We start from the raw sequence: 23,301 nt of genomic DNA on the forward strand, positions 1-23,301 counted from the left end.
CCCCCCCCCAACCACACGCTTTTTCTTCAATTTTTTTTTGTTTTGTTCTCTCTCAAGTTCTCAAATTCTTCAACTTTCTCTTGCTCAAGTTAATCTCAAGCCTCAAAGGTATGTTCCTCTTGTTCTCTTTTCTTGTATATTGAATTTTTTCTAGGGTAAGTTTAGTCTTCTTTCTATAACAATCCCCAATCCCCTAGGTTTCTTAAATATGCTCTATTGTATGGTGGGTGGCCTTAGCGTACACGAAATTTGGTGCACAATTTGGTTGTGAATTTGTGTTTGAATTAGTAAACTATAATTCCCTCTACTTCATGTAAATTTGAGAGGGGCACCTTGTTCCACCATTGTTGAAATAAGAGAAGCAAAATTGATGCCCACAAGGTGTTTGCTAAAATGCTTAGGAGTAAATTTGAGCACCAGTGAAGTCTAAGTAGCCAAGTGAATTTGTATTTGAGTTTGGGCGAAGTGGGGGGTGTTTTGAGGGCGTTGTATCTTGTTGTAAATTTTTGTAAGTCATAGTTAGTATACTAAATTAGTGTAGTAATGTAGACTTTAGCTTTGTTATGCTTGCACCATAGTTAAGTTACGTCCATGTTAGACTAATTGAATTGTATGGCATAGGGAGTCGCTGAGTACCTATAGCCTTGTGATGACTCATTGATGCATGTTGAGCCAATATTGTGATTCGATTATGCATAGCCTTCGGTTTTAAGTGTGGAGTCCTCTTTGCCCCTCCCAATGACCTTAGGCAAAATTTCTTGATTCACTCTCATCTTTGTGTTTGTCATGTGTAGGTTGCTATGGCTCGTGACAGTGCTGCTAAAGGAAAAGGGGGGAGGGGGAGTCATCCACTACTGCTCCCCCTCCAAAGAAATGCAAGCAAGGCGAGAGCTCTTCCCGACAAGCCAAGGGAAAGCAAGTGGCTAGCGGGTCTACGAAGCAATCACGACCTTGGTTGGAATTTTTAGGAGATGACGCCAAGAAATGGCATGATACTTTTGTTCCATACGGGAGATATGTGTCTGAGATGGGGATAAATGTGAAGGCCTTAGAATGGAGCTTCCCCGATGTAGTTTCTAAATTGATCGACAGGAAGATGGATAAGTTCGTCGAATGTCGGGGCCCTACAAATCTAAGCATGGTTAGAGAGTTATATGCAAACTGGGACACAAAAGAGGATAAGTCATGCGTCAGAGGAAAGAACATTCCAATGGATAGGGAGGCCTTGTGTCACTTTTTGGGAGTTGATAGCCCGAACCCGCGAAGACTTAGAAAGTTTTGTCAAAAGCCCACACTACCAAGCAATACGTCACACACTTTGTGGCATTGATTCCAATGCAAAGTGGACGCGGACAAAGGGGGATATTCACCTTGAAATGCTTAGGTTTGACTTCAACAAGACGGCTAAAGTTTGGCAGAACTTTGTGCAGGCTAGATTAATGCCTCTGGAGCATAATAGTGAGTGCACTCGATCTCGAGTGTGCGTGATCTACTTTTTGATGACCGAGCGCCCCATAAATGTGGGTGAGCTCATGCTTGGGGATATGACCCGCACCCGTTTTGGAGGGAGGATCAAAAGGTTCTTTTATGGCAACATCCTGAGACAGTACATGCTATCTCTTGGAGTACCGGAGTACCCAGGCTATGATGAGGTAGTGGAGGAACCCAAGGCATTGCTAGACATCACATCCTTGCTAGAGTACACATCAAAGCTCACCTAAACTGCTAGGAATGAGAGGGACGAAAATTTTAGCAGGTATCTTTACAAAACGTCAATGTTATTATAAGCAGGCTAGGGGTGTCAGACGAGGAGCGCACGCAATTGCGAGGTGATCTCTCCAGTTCTTCCAAGGAGATGTTGGGCATAGCACCAGGTAGTCCCATTCATCCGTCTGAGGATGAAAACACTGACAAAGAATTTGATGATGAGGATGCGGATGATGATGGAGTTACGGGACCAATGGCTTTGGTACCCTTAGGAGATGATGATGAGCCCATTGCCGCAACTGGTGGGCATCCTAAGGAGGCAGACTCCGACTAGCAAGGAGTTCTTTCTTTCCACCTTACTCTATTTTTGAATTATTATGCATCGGGGACTACGCATTGTTTAAGTGTGGGGTGGTGGAACACTCTTTGAGCTGTAATTGTATAAACTTTTTTTTTAGTGTTACTGTTTTTTTTTCTTTATCACCTTTTAGCTTAGTTTAAATTAGCTAGATTATAAAATAGATTTTTTTTTTAAAAAAAATCAGAAAAAAAGCTTAGACATTTCCCGATGATGGATCTGTTGGACAACTTTCTTAAGGGATTGAAGTCCGATTAAAAATACAAAAAAGATTTTTTTTTAGGTAGTTAGGTAGTATCCCTTGATTTTTCTTTCGACACCGGTTCTTTTCCAAGGGTGTAGCTCGAATCAGGTATTCTAGTTTAGTTTTTTTTAAGAGTAGATTAAAAGAGAAAACTGATATTGATTTGAGGGACCTATTGACATATTTGGTGTTGGCAAAGTAAGTTATGGCATGCGCTCTATCTTCCTGCATATATGATTTAAATTGTAATGCCCAAGTAAAGTAAGTAGCCTACTTTGTGACACATTTTTCTCAATTGATTGACTTGTATGCCACCTAGTGCATTGTTGCTTAAAAATTCTCAACTTGCTATGCTTGCTTGACTTGAGAGTCGCACAGAACCTTCTTGAGTGAGTCAAGTGCCATGTGTGTGTAAGGATTGTTGATATTCTGTCCTATCCTGTGTAGTCTAGAACTTGCCCCGTGTGTTAATCAGCGCGAAATCATTAAGTTGTGCTAGTCTAGGAGATGACGTAAGCATTTCTTGCTTGACCATGAAGGTGTTTGTCACTGACAAATAAAATTTTCCCATTGCTAGCCCCTTTGAGCCTATAGAGCGTTTTCTTGGCACCCACATTACAAGCCATACTCCTACTTTGTTATTGATTCGAGATTGTTGAACCTTTACCTCCTAAGGCACTTAGTCGCTAAAAGAAGTAAGGGGAGAAATTGGGGAGTTGTTTTTGAGTGGAACCATGGAAGGGCTCTTAAGGTGCGCACCAAAATTGTGATAAAAGTCACTAGCTTATGAACTTCAATGCATGGAGTGTGTGAAGAAAAAAAAGAAGAAAAAAAAATGTTGCAAGAAAAAGCAAATAAAAGTTTAAATAATGTAAAAAAGATACACACCTCCTAATCTTACTCACTCGTGCTAGTGAATTCATAGAGGTGCTTAATTGAAAAGAGGGCTATGTTATATATGGTGTATGACAAGTGAATGGTTTGAAAAGAAAAGGTGTTTGATTTGTGAGTGTAGTGTATTAAAGTGCTTAGGAGGGTTAGTCACTATTCCTAAATATATCCTACCTGTCCCTTAGCCTACATTACAACCTTGAAGTTCTAATTGATCCTAGATTTGGCTAGCTTAGATTAGTAGAGATATACACTACCGGCAAGCTTATGATACGACCACGGGATGCACATGAACTCTTTGTGAGAGTGAGTGAATTTTGTTCAAATTGTGTGGTGTCCTTAAATTATGTTCAATGACATATTTGAATGTGGGGACTACTTTGATATTCGCTCTTTTGTTTGTGGTGAGGGCACTTGGTCTCATGACGGAGTGGTGATGTGTACACTTTCTTTTGTTGTGAGTGTGAGAGTTGAGGATGCTTAGTGTAACGAGTCATCTCTTGAGGTAAGGTGGTTATGGAGAGGTTGCTTGAGTTGGTTGAATAACATTGTATATGCTTGGGCTAGTTTAAAAACGGGAAGAATGTGAAATTCGTTCATACTTAGTTGTCGATATCGGTCATAGCCAAAAGGTAGGGTGTTTGACTGAATTAATTGTGAAGTACTCTTTCATAGTGATAAGTATGTTTTGAGGGGTGTTAATAATGACCTATCGGGTCATCACAATAAGTCCTTAAAATACCTTTTAAAATAGTTCTCCAAACACCTTTTAATCATATTCTAAATATAGTGCAATTTTTTATCTGCAATCCTAGCTCAGACGTGCTTAATTTTGGAACAAGTTAATGATACTTTTGGTTGTTCGGAAATGCTCCGTCTAATTATCCACACGGGGATAAGGGGCGGATTTATAGCCAGAATTATGGGGCACGTGAATCCATAAATCTCTTCATGAAATTAGATATTTCATATATGTATTTTTAAGAATTAGTCTAATATTATCTGCTGGTCCTCATATTCCAAAAGGTTGAATGGTCCACTTAATTGAATTATTAGAGATTTATTCCCACTTAATACTATTTTCTCTCTCGTATTTACTGTTGCACTTGCACGGTTGCACCCATGTTCTATAAATCTTAAATCCTCCTTCGCCGGGAATCTCATAAAACATTGTTATCTTTTTCCCACTAATTTTAAAGTCAGATACAGAAATGTAAACTCTCCTAAAATGGCCAGAAGGTTACTTGCTATTTATTTCTTCTTTCCCACTAATTATTTTAAGCAAACATATATCATTGGTTTCCTATCTTCTATGCCATTATAAAATCTAGTCAAGGTAATTTTATGATAACTACAGCAAAGTAAAGTGATTTTTGTGATAATAAAAAAAAAAATAATTTTTGGGTAATGAACATGAATCATTTTTACATTAAAAGAAAAATAACTTTTAAATAATGAACAACACAATTGAATGACACCCTTAAAATTTTCCTTTTGCAAAAACGCATCACAAAAGTGTGGGTCGACAAAGGAAAAACCAATAAGTGGAAGAAAACAAAATATGTGAATATTGACAAAACCTTTATTATTGCAGATCAAATTAAAGAGGTACCCAACTATTCGTAGGGTAACATGAGAAAGAAACCAAAACATACACACAATTTTTACTTTACACATGCTACAATTAAAAGAAGAACAAAGATACAACAGATTTAACAAAGAACTAGCCCAGCAAAATATGGAACAGCTTGTTGTGGTTGAAACCTCTTTTAGCGAGTCATGCCTGGTGCAATAGGGGGAGGTACAGTGACTCCATCTTGACTCCATTTCTGAGCATTAGCCATCCATCCTTTACCCATGCAACCAATCAATAATCAGAACCCAAATTAATCTCATGAGAAATGCAATTCAATTTAGCATGTGTCATATATACTCTTAAATTTGTAATATACCAAAATTTGGTGAACTAAAATCCCTAACAAAAAATTCAAAAATTTATAAAAACGCTCTATTTAGATTTGACCAGTTATTTACTGCAAGAAATGCTGTTAAAAAAGTCACTGGATAATAGGAGTCAAGTCTCTGAACATTATACGGCCTCTAGTTGATGCGTAATATATATATATAAAGGGCAGTTGGATGCATTAAGCTCCCGCTATTGGGGGTTTCGGCGAAGGGCCGGATGCCCGGACCACAAGGGTCTTTTGTATGCAGCCTTACCTTGCATTTCCGCAAGAGACTGTTTCTAAGGCTTGAGCCCATGACCTCCTGGTCACATGGCAGTAACTTTACCAGTTACGCGAAGGCTCTCTTCAAATAAACTGTGGCACGTAAAAGTTTCAGCAGGGTACGCAGTATTGTGTTTATATACCTTGGGAGGGGTCAAAACCGCGGCTCTTGAGCTCTCTGTATTCTTGGCAAACAGCACAAGGGAGACAGCAGAAATGAACAAGGCAATCTCCACAAGGGTCCTCTGGCAAGCTAAAGTAGGCTCTCAGTTTTGTACGATAAGTGCATGTGTAGACACAAGCACAACACACATGAGCCAAGCAATAGTATATTACACCAGCATGAGCACAAGCTGCAAAATTAGCAGGTTATACATACATATGTAGTCAAATGTAAAAATGAAAAAAGAGACCCCATGCACGAAATATCCCGTATTCATGCAGGATCTAGTGATCAGGGCCGCACCGCAAGAGGTGTAATATGTAGGCAGACCTACCCTGGCGTAAGCATTAGTGGCTGATTCCACGATGCGAACTCGTGACCGATAAGCAGGGGCGAAGCTAGGAATTTCCTCGAAAGTGTTCAAACTTAAAAGAAGTAAAAAAAAAAAAATTCCTGACAAAGGGTGTTCGATATATGTTATGTACCTCTAAAACCTGATATATTACCTATATACGCAATGTAATTTTCCGACAAAGAGTGGTCAATCGAACACCCTTACCAAAGTGTAGCTTCGCCCCTGCCTATAAGTCACGTGGAGACAACTTTACTGTTTCTCCCAGACACTCCTTCACATGTAAAAATGAATAGGAAAAAAAGAAAAAAAAACAGAAAAAGAAACTATTATAGCTTACAAGTAGTTCCTTTATCAATTATTTCAACATTTTGGCCAAAGGTGACACAAGGACACCAACAAGTGACACAACCTGCAAATAGTCAAGACTGATTAAATCAGAACCAGGGAAAAAAAAGACCACATTTTTTTTATAACATAAAATAAAAAAGAACAAGGGGTGCGGAGGCTGATTTTGTTTTTCAAATAAATTTTTTAGAAGAATTAATTGTCTTACAGTTAGAGCGATCATCACAGCAACCACATAAACCGGTGGTCCATTGTCCCGGAGCACCGCTGTTGGTAACCGGAGTTCCTGTCATGACAAGGTAATAAATGAGGCAGGTTTTGCAATGTATAATATATGGAGAACTGTAAACGTATATATAGGTAACGTGAGCTTTGAGAGTTTGGCCAAGAAAATATTTGTAATTTAATTAAGAGTCATGGTACTATCGTGTAGCTATATTAAATTAGTTAATGATGATCAATTGATATATTTTTAAGTGGACTGCAAATAATGATTTTGATTCCAGTACTTGAGAAATGAGAGAGAGAAATAAAAATATATGTACATTGATGCTTTATTCATAGTTCTATGATTGAAATATTGAATGCATGGCTGGAATTTAGAAGTCATCTTCCTCAGATGAAGGCAGTTCCAAGTTTGAATTGGTCAATAAGAAATTCGCTATACTCTTTTTAATTCATTACTATGTTTTTCTATGAAGTTGGAGTCAACGTTGACTAGAATAGCACCTAGTTGCTGCTTCGTGCATCTTATTTGGAATATTATGAAAAGTATAAATACAACAAAGCTCTTGTAATCGAAGAAATGATGCATATAGTCCGGACCTATTGAGACTTTGGAATACCAGTACTCTGGAGTTGTCATTCAGCTGGAAAAATAAGAAATGGGAACTATAGTTAATATTCATACATTTTCAGTTTCTAACTACTTACTATAATTGCTCATAAACCAGATGATCACTAAACTATGTAAAATTATGGAGTAAAGTCACTTTTCTTTCATTTGTAATATAAAAGTTACTAAATTATCCTTATTGCACTCTAATAATCACTAAATCAGATTTATTGATTTTTTCAGTGGAAAATACTGACTTGGCAGTCCACATAGACTTTTGGACCATATAAAGTAAATAACACCTGACCAAAGCATATAAACTCACTCATACACCCAATTCGACCCGATCCGACCCATTTATAAAGATAAAAATTCACCAAAAAGTCTTAGAACACTCTTTCTTTTAAACGGGTCGGATCTGGACAGATTGGGTGTATGGATAGATTTCTATGCTATGTTTGGGTGTTAATTATTTTATTTGATCCAAAAATACATGTGGATTGCCAAGTCAGCTGTTTCTACCGAATAAATAAATAAATTTGGTTGAGTGATCATCAGAGTGCAATAGGGATAGTTGAGTGACTTTCTTGTTACAAATGAAAGAAAATTGACTTTACTCCATAATTTCACATAGTTCAGTGACTATTTAAGTAATAAACTCGTGAAATAAGTAACTTAAAAAATAAGGCTTTGTTCATACTAACCTAAAAAATAAGACGGATAATTGTTAGAGGTTAAATTACACAGTGCAAATATTCTTTTATGACACTGTGACAACTAGTCCTCCATTATTGCCATGTCTTTTGGCAATGTCTCTAAATCCATGGTCAGGAGTCAAAATAGAGTTGGCACCAAAATATTGGCTTCTATTATTATCATATTGCAATGCTAGCAGTTAGAAGCTAATTTTCAGGGTAAGCATCCATAAGTAATCATGTTGACCACGACTATGTATAACGAATCAATCTTTCTTAATTCTTACCATAGAATTTCCTCATGACCTTAAAAATCCTCAAGTTGAAGCTTTTAGCTGTACCACTGCATGCCAGCAGAATTTGCAGTAGTGCTTTACCATATTAGCAAACAAAGTCCCAAGTCAAAGTAAACTTCCTTTTTATTATTACGAGTAATACATTACACTTGCACATAATCCCCATTATCATATCATTGTTATTCTCTCATTCTCAGGATGTTGACTCAATGCCAAACTAGTAAGCAATTCGAAATGTTTACGCCCCAACTCCCAGAGGTCTCTGCCACTGAGCCATGATCAATTCTAACAAAAAATTCGAGAAAATTGTTACGTCCTTTGTCGTTAACTAAGTACACGTGCGCACTTGACAACTTAATCACGATCTTGCACAACTTACTCATGTTTTTGTTATGCCAAGTCAGTCTTACTACACTCAAGATCGTTAAGAGAATGTTAGAAAGAACACAAGAGAATTATTAAAGAAAGTTTTTGTATTAGAGAGAACTTGAATTGCTTGCTTGATGAATTACAAATGAATGACCCCCTTTATATACTAGTCTCCTAGGGGCTAGTGTGTAAATATTAATTATTACACAAGTCCTTAATATTTACAAGATAAGGGCTTTCTCTAGAATTCTCTACAAACGTAGAAAATTCCAAGGACTTTTCTAGCAAATTCATAGGGATCTAGGGTCTTCCAAAGGAAATGTCCATACTTATCTAGGATCTTCTCACAAATGCTAGCCTTCCTCCTATGTACGCTTCCACATGGCATTAATATATGCCAAATGTTGCCTATGTGGCATGATGATATGGCGGGTCATCACACTCCCCCCACCTAATATTGCGATGACCGTGGCACAATGCTGTTGCATAAACTCTCGGATCTTATCTTTGAATTGCCATAAGTCTTCATATCATTCCCACGTGGCTTTCTCCGGTGATTTCCCCTTCCAATGGACGAGGAACATAGCAGTGGCTTCCTGCCCTTATTTTTGCCCGGCCTAGTAATCAATAATAGCCACAATCTCCCGATCATGTGAGGCGGTGATAGTAATAGGCGCTCGACTTGATTGGCCCCTACTCAGATCATCCTTGTCTTCATGATATGGCTTAAGTATACTAGCATGGAAGACAAGGTAGATCTTAAGATACGATAGCATGTCAAGATTGTATGAGATCTTGCCTACCTTGGCAACGATCTTAAATGGCCCCTCATACTTGCGAATGAGATTCTGATGCATGCCCCGTAGTGCCTTGAACTATTTTGGGTTAATCTTCACCATGACTATGCCCCCAACTCATAGTGCGTGGGACGTCGCTTAATGTCCACAAACTTCTTCATCTTCTTAGCTGCCTTATCCAAGTAGGACTTAGCAGTGTCAAGCTGTTCCTCCCATCCTTTGGCTATATGATAAGCCCCTAAACTCTTTCCCCCGAACGCGGTTGGTAATGAATGTGGAGTTTGTGGTTGTTGGCCTGTGGCTAGCTCAAATGGTGTCCGCCTGGACTCACTCCACTGCAAGTTATAAGAGAATTGGGCAATGTCTAGGAGCTTTGCCTAATCTTTATGATGCGCGCTTACATAATGCCTCTAGTAGCATTCTAGTAATACATTGAACCGTTCCGTTTGTCCATCCGTCTGTGGGTGGAAACTAGTGGAAAAAGGTAGTTCCGTGCCAAGTATGTCAAATAACTCTCTCCAAAAGTTCCCAGTAAAATGGGGGTCTCGATCACTGATAATATGCCTTGGTAAGACCCAATACTTCACCACGTTCTTAAAGAATATCTTGGCGGCTTCCTTAGCAGTGCAACCTGGTGAGGCGGGCATGAAGGTGGCATATTTGAAAAATCTATCCACGACCACCATAATAGTACCATAACCGTCCGACTTCTGTAGGCAAGTGATAAAGTCCATAGTTACGCTCTCCCATGGACGCTCTGCAACTGGTAGTGGCTCCAAATATCCTCCGGGTCGTTGTTTCTCAACCTTGTCCTGTTGACAGACAAGAAAGTCTGCACATAACACTCTATGTCATCTCGCATGCATGGCCAATAGTAGATTGACTCAACCAAGGCCCTAGTGCGATGTTGGCCTGGATGACTAACCTACATTGTGTTATGACTCTCCCTTATGATCTGCCGTCTAATGTCTCCAAACTTGGGCACGTAGACCTGCCGAGCTGTGGTAAGCAATAGAGTGTCTTCTACCCAAAAACATCTTGTCTTGTCCTGGTTAGCTAACTCGGTAAATTGTTTGGCTCCTGGATCATGCTGCATGCCTTCTTTTATAGCCTTACGAATGTCCCAACTTGCTGAATGGATGGCAGCAAGCTTGGTTTTCTGGCTCAAGGCATCGGCTACAATGTTAACTTTGCTCGGCTTGTACTCCAGCACATAATCAAACTCGGCCAAGAAATCCTGCCACCTAGCCTATTTTGGTGTGAGCTTCTTCTGCGTCTTAAAGTATCTAGTAGCCACATTGTCGGTCTTGACCACGAACCTCAAAATCGAGCAAATAATGTCATCATGTACGAAGGCAATGCACAATGACAGTCATTTCCTTCTCTTACACCGTGTAACGCCGCTTCGTCTCATTTAACTTACGACTCTCAAATGCTATGGGATGTTTATCTTGTATCAGGACACCCCCAATGGCAAAGTTTGAGGCATCTGTGTGCACCTCAAATGTCTTGGCAAAGTCAGGTAACGCCAAGACTGGCTCCTCTGTTATATCTGCCTTAAGGCCTTCAAACGCCTTTTGACAATGCTCCGAACAAACCCATGGCTTGTTCTTCTTTAGCAACTCAGTCAATGGTTGGACCTTTACTGAGTAGCCACTGATGAACCGCCGATAGTAGTTAACAAGGCCAAGGAAGTATCTCAACTCAGTTACCTTTATAGGTGCCTCCCACTCCTGGATAGCACGTACCTTAGCCTCGTCCATGTATAGCTCGCCATTACTAATGACATGGACTAAGAAGTGCACTTTTGATTATGCAAACTCACATTTCTCGCTCTTGATGTATAGCTCGTTCTCCCGCGAGACTTGGAAAACCTTCCTTAAGTGCTCTATGTGCTGCTCCAAGGTGTTGCTAAAGATGACGATGTTGTCTAGGTAGACTACCACGAACCAATCAAGGTAGGGATGGAAAATCTTGTTCATAAGGGTGCAAAATGTGGCCGATGCATTCATTAAGCCGAATGGCATCACCAACCACTCAAAGGCTCCATATCTCGTCACACATGATGTCTTCGGATCATCCCCTTCTGCAATACGAACCTGGTAGTAGCCCTTGCGAAGATCCACCTTGGTAAAGTACTTGGCTTGCCCAAGTCTATCGAACAAGTCAGCAATGAGCGGGATCGGGTACTTATTCTTCAATGTGACCTTATTAAGTGCTCGATAGTCTATGCATAAGCCCAACGATCCATTCTTCTTCTTATTGAACAATACTGGTACGCCGAAAGGTGCCTTTGATGGGCGAATGTAACCAACATCTAGTATCTCTTTCAATTGTTTCCTGAGCTCCTCTAGCTCGGGCGGTGCCATACGATATGGGGCAAATGCGGGTGGCTTAGCCCCTGGCTCCAACTCAATCTTGTTATCCACCTCTCGCCTATGCGGAAAGTTCTTAGGCAACTCCTCGGGCATGACATCTTTGTTTTCCTCAAGTAACTTCTCTATGCAAGGTGGCAGTGTCTTTTGAAAACCCTTGCCTTCCTCCAGACTTACAATGGTTGCCACGAACGTCGGCTTCCCCTTCTTGATCCCCTTGACAACCTGCATAGCTGAAAGTTGTGCTTGCCTCTGTCCATGTGGCATAGTCACTGTAGGTACCATGCAAGATCCTTCTCGCTCCATAACCAAGAGACATTGGAGGTAGGGGTCGATCAAAGTATGACAATGTCTAAAGAACTCTTGCCCTAGTATGATGTACAAGATATCCATAGTGGTTACAATAAAGTTTGTCATAGCTTTCCAAGTTCCCAATTTTACACCAACTCCATTAGCTACCCCACGAGAATTCTGTACCTCGACATTCACGATCTTGACGTGAGAGTTGGTTGGAGCAAGCTTCAATTCTAGTCTCTTTGGGGCAGCCTCAGTCACAAAATTATGAGCTCTTCCAGTATCCACCATTGCACGAGCGGGCTTGTTGTTGATGGTGAGATCCACGTACTGATTGCCATTCTCGGTAGGTTGGATAGCTTGCTTCGTGACAGAACCACATAATCCGATCATACCCAACTGTGTGGTTCCCGAACTCTCTCCTTGCGGCTGTTCCTTCCATTCACGGACCATGGCGTTGAGGCTCTTTAGGTCGGGACAGAACCTGAAGCCGTGCGACCTTCCGCATATGTAGCATCCCTTCTTCTCGGCCTGCGCCTTCTTCTCGGTGTAGCTCTGACGGCCACTCGACTTTTTGGAATCTTGAGTCTTGGAATATTGTTGTTGTATTTCCTTGCCTTTGCCACGCTCTCGCCCACCTTTGACATTGTTAACCTTTGACTCCTTGCCTTTGCCTTTATCGTGCTTGTCATGCCTGAAATCCATCAATGATTCGGCCTCCACTATGGCTTTGTCTATATCTGTGACTTGCCGACGTTGCAACTCCTGCTTAACCCAATTTTGCAACCCGTACATGAAGTGGAACAATAAGTCATCATTGGTCAGGTTGCGAATTTGAAGTATAAGGATAGTGAACGCTTTGACATAGTCATGTGCGCTCCCTGTTTGCTTCAACTCCCTAAGCTTGTGCCTTACCTCATACAAGACATTATTTAGAAGGAATGGTTGCTTGAACTCAGCTTTGAACTTATCCCATGTGCTAATAGTACATAGACCTTTATCCACGCAAGCCATCTTCCTTCTCCAACATAGCATGACAGTCTCTAAGAGGTACAACACAACAGTGTTGATTTTGGCCTCGTTGTCCCTCACTTTGCCGTACTAGAAGTAGTTCTCCAAGTGCCAAAGGAAGTTTTCCACTTCATGTGCATCATAAACACCTTTGAACATCGAGGGTTTGGGAGCCTCGATCTTGGTATCCCTCGTCACCACAACATTGCTGGCTTCCTCGATCACACTAGCATCAACATGCTCCTCGAGTGACTCTATCTCTGCCTTCATAGCATCGATAGTACTCAAAGCCTCCATGAGTCTTCCCAAGGCAATGATGGTTTGCCTTAGTTCCATCTCGGTCTGTGTACGTCCCTCCAAGTCATTTTGGATACTCTCAATCTCTTCAAGAGTGTGTCCCTCAAGAACGCTAAGGGTGGCTTCCATTTTCCCCAAGCGTTGGCCAAAGATCTCCACGACGTCCATCCCTGTGTTCATCTTCATCACCCACTCTTTACCGAGCGATACGTCCTCGGGGCAGGTCCTCTACTTCCTCCTCGCTCACCTCAGTGGAAGATGGTTCTTGGGATGTAAGCTCTTTATTTGACACAACCTCGGGTGGTATATCCTGGCTCTTGTTGGTGGAATTCCTCTTATTTTTATGGCCCTTCCTACCAGCAACATCCTGGATGACGTTGGCTAGGGTGTTGGCAGCGTTTGTCGTTCGCCATCCCTTAGTTGCAACCTAGCTCTGATACCACGTTGTCTCGTCCTTAGTCGTTAACTAAGTACACGTGCGGCACTTGACAAATTTCTCACGATCTTGCACAACTTGCTCACGTTTTTGCTATGCCAAGTCAGCCTTACTACACTCAAGATCGCTAAGAGAATGTTAGAAAGAACACAAGAGAATTAATAAAGGAAATTTTGTATTAGAGAGAACTTGAATTGTTTGCTTGGTGAATTACAAATGAATGGAACCCTTTTATATACTAGTCTCTTAGGGGCTAGTGTGTAAATATTAATTATTACACAAGTCCTTAATATTTACAAGATAAGGGCTTTCTCTAGAATTCTCTATAAACCTAGAAGATTCCAAAGACTTTCCTAGCAAATCCATAGGGACCTAGGGTCTGCCAAAGGAAATATCCATACTTCTTTAGAATCTTCTCACAAAAGCTAGCCTTCCTCCTATGTAAGCTTTCACATGGCATTAATATATGCCAAATGTCGCCTATATGGCATGATGACATATCGGGTCATCATAAAAACTTATAAACCAATTAAAGTTTTTAATACGTACTCGATTAGAAGTTTTTCTTCGTTAAGGAAATGAAACAATTTGTGAATTAGCTGCAATATTGCGACAACAAGTATTTAAAGACTAAAATGCTCATAAATTAATGCGTAATGTTTGGGCGTTATGATTGTTGCATGATAATCCTTTATAGCATAAATAATCTCCCCAATATAAATAACTAGTACGTGCGTCAAACCACTCCTAACAATTTCATAAAATAAATCAATTCCGCATTTAAATCAATTCTCTATTACTTTCAGGGGTGAATCTTTTGTAATAAATTCTAGTAAATAATAATAGGGTTCTATCTCATATACCGATAGTGTCGCGCCCCTTTTTCTCGCGAAAGCGAATTTTGACACGTGACAACTCTTTTAAAGGTGGGTATTAAAAGAGAAGAGTCACCACCTAACGATTTTTAAGGTGCGTTAGGGCACCTATTATGCAAATAACTCTGTTTGACTAGTCGTTATCACCAAAGATCGGGTAAGGGATCAAATTACCTCAAAGAGAAGGTGTTAGGCACTCTTCGAGGTCCACAACTGTGGATCCCGACCGAACATAACACTATGTGGATTATGTCATTAGTCTAAATAATCATATAACAAAGAAATATAAAAGTCAAAGAGTTTTATTATAACACACGAGAATTGGTACAAATCTTAATGACTATAATGATATGACTCCATTGGTCTATGTTAAACGACTAAGCTTAGATAACAAGTACATAAAGGAAGGGGAGGGGGGATCCTAAGTTTTTTAGCCTAAAGGATCACCCCGTGCAACATAAATAATACTTCGTAACTCCCTTAAGGTAGGGGTTGCTCATATTATTCAGCGGGCACAGACTATCATCTCCTGCTACCCAATTACTATGTTAAAGTTGTTTACTTAAAGGCTCTCTAATCCAATTCTAAATCGTACCCTATGCGTGCACTACTCGTCCCATGCCTATGGTCAAAGAAGCTTTGGACCTCTATTTGGGTGGTTCTAGACTTACTTAGGCTGCTCAAAATGATAAAACTAGACGACATTCAAAACAAATAGGACTTCACGTAAAGATAATTAAAGGCCCAAGTTAGCCTCAACGCATAAACAACGAATGCACGCGAGCAGTTTAGGAAATAGACAGGGTTCAGGCATATTAGAGTTATTAAATCTTATAGGCATGATTTCTATATGATTCTAATATTGACAGGTAACGCTGCATTGACTATGCTAATGTACGGGCAGATTAGATTGTTATAAGTCCTATAAACATGGTCTCTAAGCTATTTTGATTTCCAGTATTATATATACAAATAGCGTTCAGGAAAATTGCAAATCCTATAGGCATGATTTCTAAGCGATTCTGGATTCTAATAGTATATGAGCAGTGCAACAATTTCTGGATTAACGCATAGGCAAATTGACCGTTGCAAATCCTATAGGCATAATATCTAATCATTTGCGTAAAAAGTTAATGAAAACAGTCATAGTTCTGAGTTATTAATGCCGGTTCTACAGTGTGATAGAAAAACAAAGAGGGACAGTTGGTTGGAATATTAAACCCTATTGCCATGGTATCTAAATAAGCAGCACACTAAAAGTAATTGAAGCGATTGATAGATTGATTATTTTGAAATCCTATAGGCATGACATCTAGGTGAGTAAAATATTACAGCGCCCTAAGATATGTTATCTAAGGACACATAGTAGTGGAAAAATTGGCAAGGTAAATACTGGAAAGGGCATATGTTTAGGTGATGTGTGTCTGTGTGACTCCTATAGGCATGTTTTCTACTCATGACATCAAAATATGTAAAGCAAATAGTGAACAAATCACATAGCTCCTATAGGCATGCTTTCTACCCATTTAGGTGAGAATTAGAGTACCCCACCCCCTATTTTACTAATTTCCCCATCTATTTTCACTTACAAATTATTACTGACCCAACATTAATGAATGCAGGTGCGAATTTTACATATGAAAAGATTACATGCCCAGTACACATAGCAGGCCCAAAAGAATCTAACCTAGTAACACTTGGGCCTTCAACGAGCTTCACCTTTCACACGAACAGTAAACGTAGAACCCAGCATATCTCAAGTGTGAGAGTGTATCAACTACACTCTCATGGCCATACACGAACTCTTACCAGAATGAGACGAGAGAAACCATATATAGTAACTAATTGACAGTCTAGAAGTCTACTAGCAATGGTCATAATTCTTAGAAACTAAGGGAACAAGATTGGTTAAATGAGAGGACTTAAGCATACCAACTGGGTAGACAATTTTGGCATAGCAGGTTCAATATAGAAAAACTGACACCATATTGAACAATCACTCGACAAAGATAAGGATATAGCACACTGAACACAGTTACACATTAAGAAGATTTAAAAAGGCAAGTTCATTGAGTTAACAGGACAAACACACACATGATAATTTCCAGCAAAGGGAATGAGACAAGCAAGCATAGCCGTTTGCACCCAATTTCCTAGACAGCAGGGAGAACTAACATAGCAATTCACCCTAGCATTCATCCTAAACCAAACATGCAACAGAACTTGAATGGAAACATACTTTAGCTAATCGATACAGCCTGAGAGATCTATCAAGAAGAACTTCACAAAGTCTAGAATACAAAATTAAACGAGCAAAAGAATAGGGAGTTTAGAATACTGGTAACAAGAACTCCAGATCCCTGATGCTTTAGAATTCACAAGAGCGTCGAGAAGGGCTCCGAGCAGTGTTGCACCGGAGGAGGTTGTTTTAACAATATTATGGCCTTGTCTTTCAACCGGCCAAAGATCCAAGTGTCTCAGAAGAAGTGAACGAGTGAGGCAAAAGTATAGTGAGTGCAATAGCAGTAAAAAAATTAGGTCCTTTAAGGGGAGATTGGGGAGGGGTTTATATAGTGATAGATTAGGATGAAAAAACATGGAAAATAATTAAATAAATGTAAATAAGGAATGAAAATATCACATACAAATCAGTAATAGAACCAGTAAAAGAAAAATCAGAATCCAAACACTAGTTGGAGTCGGATTTAGGGCAAATCGTTCACAAGCCTCAATCACGTCAGAATCACTGGGGATATACCATATTCAAGAGAATTTTTTCTCTTCTTAGGTGTATTGAACCACAATCGCACCCAGAACCATAGAACCAAAGCCAAACCTGTCGAACTTTCCATAAGTACAATGGTAACTAAAGTTACCATAGCACACTGAACACAGTTACACATTAAGAAGATTGAAAAAGGCAAGTTCATTGAGTTAACGGGACAAACACACACATGATAATTTCCAGCAAAGGGAATGAGACAAGCAAGCATAGCCGTTTGCACCCAATTTCCTAGACAGCAGAGAGAACTAACATAGCAATTCACCCTAGCATTCATCCTAAACCAAACATGCAACAGAACTTGAATGGAAACATACTTTAGCTAATCGATACAGCCTCAAAGATCTATCAAGAAGAACTTCACAAAGTCTAGAATACAAACAAAGAAATGTAGGATATAGTAGAGAACACACATTTGTCTAAAACAAACTAAGAATGCTGGAATCCATTCCAATAATGAAAACATCTCACATGTGCTGAAACCTACTGAATTCAACTAACAAATAAAATGGAATTGCATGGATTATAAAACAATATCATGGTAGTACAGTGTCATTGATCCATAAATAACAAAGAAACTGAATCATGCGTACAGAATTCAAACAACATTAACACATAGAACACCTATGTCATAGATAAACAGAAGGAAAATAGTTATCCTTGCAAGAGTTAAGGACACTAACAGTTGCAAAATTAAACGAGCAAAAGAATAGGGAGTTTAGAATACTGGTAACAAGAACTCCAGATCCCTGATGCTTTAGAATTCACAAGAGCGTCGAGAAGGGCTCCGAGCAGTGTTGCACCGGAGGAGGTTGTTTTAACAATATTATGGCCTTGTCTTTCAACCGGCCAAAGATCCAAGTGTCTCAGAAGAAGTGAACGAGTGAGGCAAAAGTATAGTGAGTGCAATAGCAGTAAAAAATTAGGTCCTTTAAGGGGAGATTGGGGAGGGGTTTATATAGTGATAGATTAGGATGAACAAACATGGAAAATAATCAAATAAACGTAAATAAGGAATGAAAATATCACATACAAATCAGTAATAGAACCAGTAAAAGAAAAATCGGAATCCAAACCCTAGTTGGAGTCGGATTTAGGGCAAATCGTTCACAAGCCTCAATCACGCCAGAATCACTGGGGATATACCATATTCAAGAGAATTTTTTCTCTTCTTAGGTGTATTGAACCACAATCGCACCCAGAATCATAGAACCAAAGCCAGACCTGTCGAACTTTCCATAAGTACAATGGTAACTAAAGTTACCATAAGTAAATGATATTAGCAGAAAAGGTAAGTAGGATCCGCGTATGAACATGTACAAAGAAGGAATAAGAGAGAATCTTCATGGTCGGCTAGGGTTAGTGTGAGAGTGGAGAGATTAGAGAATACAAAGGCGGCTGTCTTAGGAAAATAGGGATTAGGGTTTGGGTAATGAAAAAGATCAACGGCCAAGATTAAAAATCGAGCGGGGCGGGTTGGTTTAACGGGTCGCGACCGGGTTGAGATTAAGGGGTCGCTTTGTTTGGGTTGGAATATTGGGCCAAGGATTTTTGGGGTATTTGGGCCACTAATGTGGTCCGAAATTGACTTAAAAATGGGCTATAATTTAAATATATGAAATTTATCAAAAAATAAATTATGAAAAATGACTAATAAATGATAAAAATGTTTTTTATGCAGTAAAATACTTAAAAATAATAGATTAATATTATAAGAATATAAATAAAGGATATTTTAGTATTAATAATATAACGAGTACAATTATGTGTAGAATATAAGTTATTACTGCAAAATCATGTAAGTAGCTTAGAAATATGAACGAAATTATGTAAAATAAAGTAAAAATATTTTAAAATATGCATGTGGGTATAAATAACAAAATTGGATGATTAATAATTTAAAAGGATAATTAATAAATATTTAAGTAATTTAAATGCTAGAAAATTAATTTTAAAGCTCTAAAAATTGCGGAAAATTATGGAAAATACTTGTATAATTCTTATAAATTAAATAATGATGCAAAATGACATTTTGAAAATATATATACTATTTGAAAAAATGTGAGGGCTAAATTGAGTATCAACAGCTGCCCCTCTTTACCCTGGAACGATGAAAGAGTTGTCGGGTAAAGAAAATGATGACTAATTTTGGCCGAATTGAGTGGGGAATGATGTGATTTGAAAATTGGGGGCCGAACCCTGGTTACTGAGTTACCTACATATCCTTGGTGTTACCGGAATTAGGCCGTGTGTAGTTCTAAATCTAACGGCGAACAAAACCAACAGAGTTATTATAAGAATGGTCGTACGTTTTGAGGAAGTTCTCTTGGGTAAGATAATGTTGTAAGTAATGGGCAATTCTAGGTGGGGTGATGAATGCGAATTTTTGACGTTACGGGTGTATAAGGAAGATATTCGAACGATCATAGAGTAAAAGGTAGTCAATTGTTGATAGTCAGTTACGTCAAAGGATGTGAACATTGTGAATGGAAACTGAAGCGAATATTGCTCCTCTTTGTAGGACAGTTACCTCCCGAATTACCTGCAAAACTTAAAACACAGTGCATGCGAATATATATGGGTTACTGCGACAATTTAAACATGATGCAAATTCCCTTTGGACCATGAAGATTGTCTTTGGACGAGGAGGATGATGTCCTTAGACCATGACGTCCTGGGCCATGAAGCATATGACAAGGGATTCGGGCCATGAAATGGTGTCCTCGGGCCATGAGGATGATGCCTCTGGACTATGACGCCTTTGAATAATGATGTGCAGTTTTGAGAGATCCTCAGGCCATGGAATGGTGTCTTCCGGCTATGAGGATGGTGCCTTCGGACTATGGTGCCTTCGGACAAAAATGGCGGTATTTCAGCCTATGAGATGCAACGATATGATACCTAGTTGTATGCAAGGACGAGACAAGACAAGACAAGGCTTAGTCTCTAACAAGGAAAGGCAATGATTAACCTCATGCAAGGAATAGAGACAATGCTTAGTCTCATGCAAAGGGAGGGAGACAGTTCTTAGTCTCATGCTAAGAAGGCAATGCTTAGCCTTATGCAGTGTAGTGGAGACAGTGTTTAGTCTTATGCAAAATGGGGGAGACAGTGCTTAGTCTCAAGCAAAGAAAAGGCAGTGCTTAGCCTTATGTAAGAAATGGAGACAATGCTTAGTCTCAGGTAAGGAAAGGGAGACAGTGTTTAGTCTCATGCAAAGAAAAGGCAGTGCTTAGCCTTATGCAATTACGGAGGCAATGCTTAGCCTCATGCAAGAAATAAAGACAATGTTTAGTCTCATGCAAGAAATGGAGACAATGCTTAGTCTCAGGTAAGGAAAGGGAGACAATGCTTAGTCTAATGCAAAGAAAAGGCAGTGCTTAGCCTTATGCAATTACGGAGGCAATACTTAGCCTCATGCAATAAATAGAGACAATATTTAGAATCATGCAAGAAATGGAGACAATGCTTAGTCTCATGCAAGGAAAGGCAGTGCTTAGCCTTATGCAATTACGGAGGTAATACTTAGCCTCATGCAAGAAATGGAAACAATGCTTAGTCTCATGCAAGGAGAGGCAGTGCTCAGCCTTGTGAAATTACGGAGGCAATGCTTAGCCTCATGCAAGAAATGGAGAGAAGTCTTAGCCTTATGCAAGAAAAGGCAGTGCTTAGCCTTATGCGAGAAAAAGCAAAGAATAGCTGTGAGAGAGTAAAGTATTTCTTAGCTTGATGTGTTGCGCTTGGCAACTTGTCCTATGAAGATAGTGATTTTGCTGCGTGTATATATTTGCGAATATTCCTGTTGTGTTTATTGTGCCTGCATTCAAAGAAAAATCATGAGTTTTACAGGGGGAGGGGACGGTTGGTTCGTGCTCTTGACTCCTTGCTTCGCCTTTACTCCTGTCTTGAGGTCCTGCTTGGGTCACCCTGGGTAGCATCCGACTGTCATAGAAACAAAGTTTTCGAAAAACATGTATGCATTTGACAAATTATTTGTAGAAATATAGTTGTTTGAAATATATGATAGTGCGTGAGGTCAAATAATTTTGATGAACCGGTGACTGTGACGCATTTTAAAGACATTGCAACCTCCTTGCTTTAGAATTTTGAGGGTCCTCCTTAAGATTCTGCTCCAGTTTAAGTGCATACTTCTGACAACACGTTCCTTGGCTGTTCTATACATGACGAAGTCGGATGAACTCGTGATCTTGCCCCAGTTTTCTGATCATGGGCAAATGAAGATTTTATTAAGGTGTTACCAAACCCACAGGGCTGCCTACGTATCCCCTTTTAAATGGGAATCAGGTCAAGCGCAGTTCAGTTACATCAAATGAAAAAATGCAAACAATATTAGACATAGTATCTCTTGACTGCGTCTGAATTGATAGGTTTTCGCCAAACCTCTCCATCTAATTCTGCAAGTATAAGTGCTCCTCCTGTTAGTACTTGATGAACCATGTAGGGACCTTGCCAGTTGGGTGAGAACTTCCCCTTGGCTTCATCCTGATGTGGGAAGATTCGCTTTAGCACCAATTGCCCCACAGTGAATTGCCTTGGCCTGACCTTTTTGTTGAAAGCTTTTGCCATTCTGTTCTGGTAGAGTTGACCGTGACATACCGCGTTCATTCTCTTCCCATCAATGAGAGCTAGTTGTTCATAGCGGCTCTATACCCATTCTGCATTGCTGAGCTCAGCTTCTTGTATGATTCTTAGAGAAGGGATTCCTACTTTGGCAGGAATAACCGCTTCAGTACCATAAACCAGTAGGTAGGGAGTTGCCCCAGTTGATGTGCGAACTATGGTATGATATCCAAGCAAAACAAATGGCAGCTTCTCGTGCCATTGTTTGTAATTGTCTACCATTTTCCTCAATATTTTCTTGATGTTCTTGTTGGCGGCTTCTATAACTCTGTTCATTTGCGGCCTGTATGTTGTGGAGTTCTTATGCTTGATCTTGAATGTTTCACACATGGCCTTCATCAGATCACTATTGAGATTGGCAGCATTGTTAGTGATGATTGACTTTGGTACTCCAAACCGACAAATAATGCGGTCCCGAATAAAATCCGCTACGACTTTCTTAGTTACAGCTTTATAAGATGCGGCTTCAACCCATTTGGTGAAGTAGTCTATGGCCACTAGAATGAATCTATGCCCATTTGATGCAGCGGATTTGATTGGGCCGATGACATCCATACCCCAAGCTGAGAAAGGCCAGGGCGAACTTGTTGCGTTGAGTTCATTGGGTGGTAGTCATATCATGTCAGCATGTATCTGGCACTGGTGACACTTCTGAACATACTTGATGCAGTCCGTTTCCATAGTCACCCAGAAATACATTACTCTTAGTATCTTCTTGGCTAAAATGAAACCATTCATGTGCGGTTCGCAAGTTCCAGCATGATTTCCTCGAGTAATCTAGATGCCTCATTGGCATCGACACACCGCCATAATCGCAGGTCAGGGGTCCTTCTATACAGAATTCCTCCACTTTGAAAGAAATGGCTGGCCAATCTTTGAAGCGTGCGCTTCTAAGTGTGTGTGGAAGCCTCTGGATATTCTCCCTTTTCCAGGTACTTCTTGATATCATAAACCACGGATTTCCGTTGATCTCTTCTTCAACATGTGCACAATAAACCGGCTTCTTATGAATTCTTATTGGGATAGGATCAATGAAATTCTTGTCTGGATGTTATATCATGGAAGACAAAGTGGCTAACGCATCTGCAAACTCATTCTGAATCCTTGGAACATGTTTGAACTCTATATTTGCGAACCTCTTGATCAGTTCTTGTACACAGTGCAAATATGGCAATATTTTAGTGTTCTTCGTAGCCCATTCCCCTAGAACTTGGTGCACTAAAAGATTTGAATCTCCGATTACCAGCAGCTCCTGAATGTTCATGTCAATGGCCAACCTAAGCCCCAAGATGCAAGCCTCATATTCT

General features: G+C 39.7%; 2 protein-coding genes across 2 annotated transcripts; both read right to left on the minus strand.

The window, feature by feature from the left end:
• On the minus strand, window positions 4,746-6,614 carry LOC109236252 (cell number regulator 7-like). The gene is made up of 4 exons (XM_019402447.1): window positions 6,500-6,614; window positions 6,284-6,355; window positions 5,572-5,781; window positions 4,746-5,049 (listed from the first exon to the last, which is right to left on the minus strand). The coding sequence occupies exons 1-4, from the start codon at window positions 6,582-6,584 to the stop codon at window positions 4,970-4,972; spliced, it is 447 nt and encodes a 148-aa protein (XP_019257992.1). The 5' UTR covers window positions 6,585-6,614; the 3' UTR covers window positions 4,746-4,969.
• On the minus strand, window positions 11,095-12,966 carry LOC109236074. Its single transcript, XM_019402298.1, has one exon. The coding sequence runs from the start codon at window positions 12,964-12,966 to the stop codon at window positions 11,095-11,097; it is 1,872 nt and encodes a 623-aa protein (XP_019257843.1).

The sequence above is a fragment of the Nicotiana attenuata genome, chromosome 12, assembly GCF_001879085.1.
Source record: "Nicotiana attenuata strain UT chromosome 12, NIATTr2, whole genome shotgun sequence".
NCBI classification, from domain to species: Eukaryota; Viridiplantae; Streptophyta; class Magnoliopsida; order Solanales; family Solanaceae; genus Nicotiana; species Nicotiana attenuata.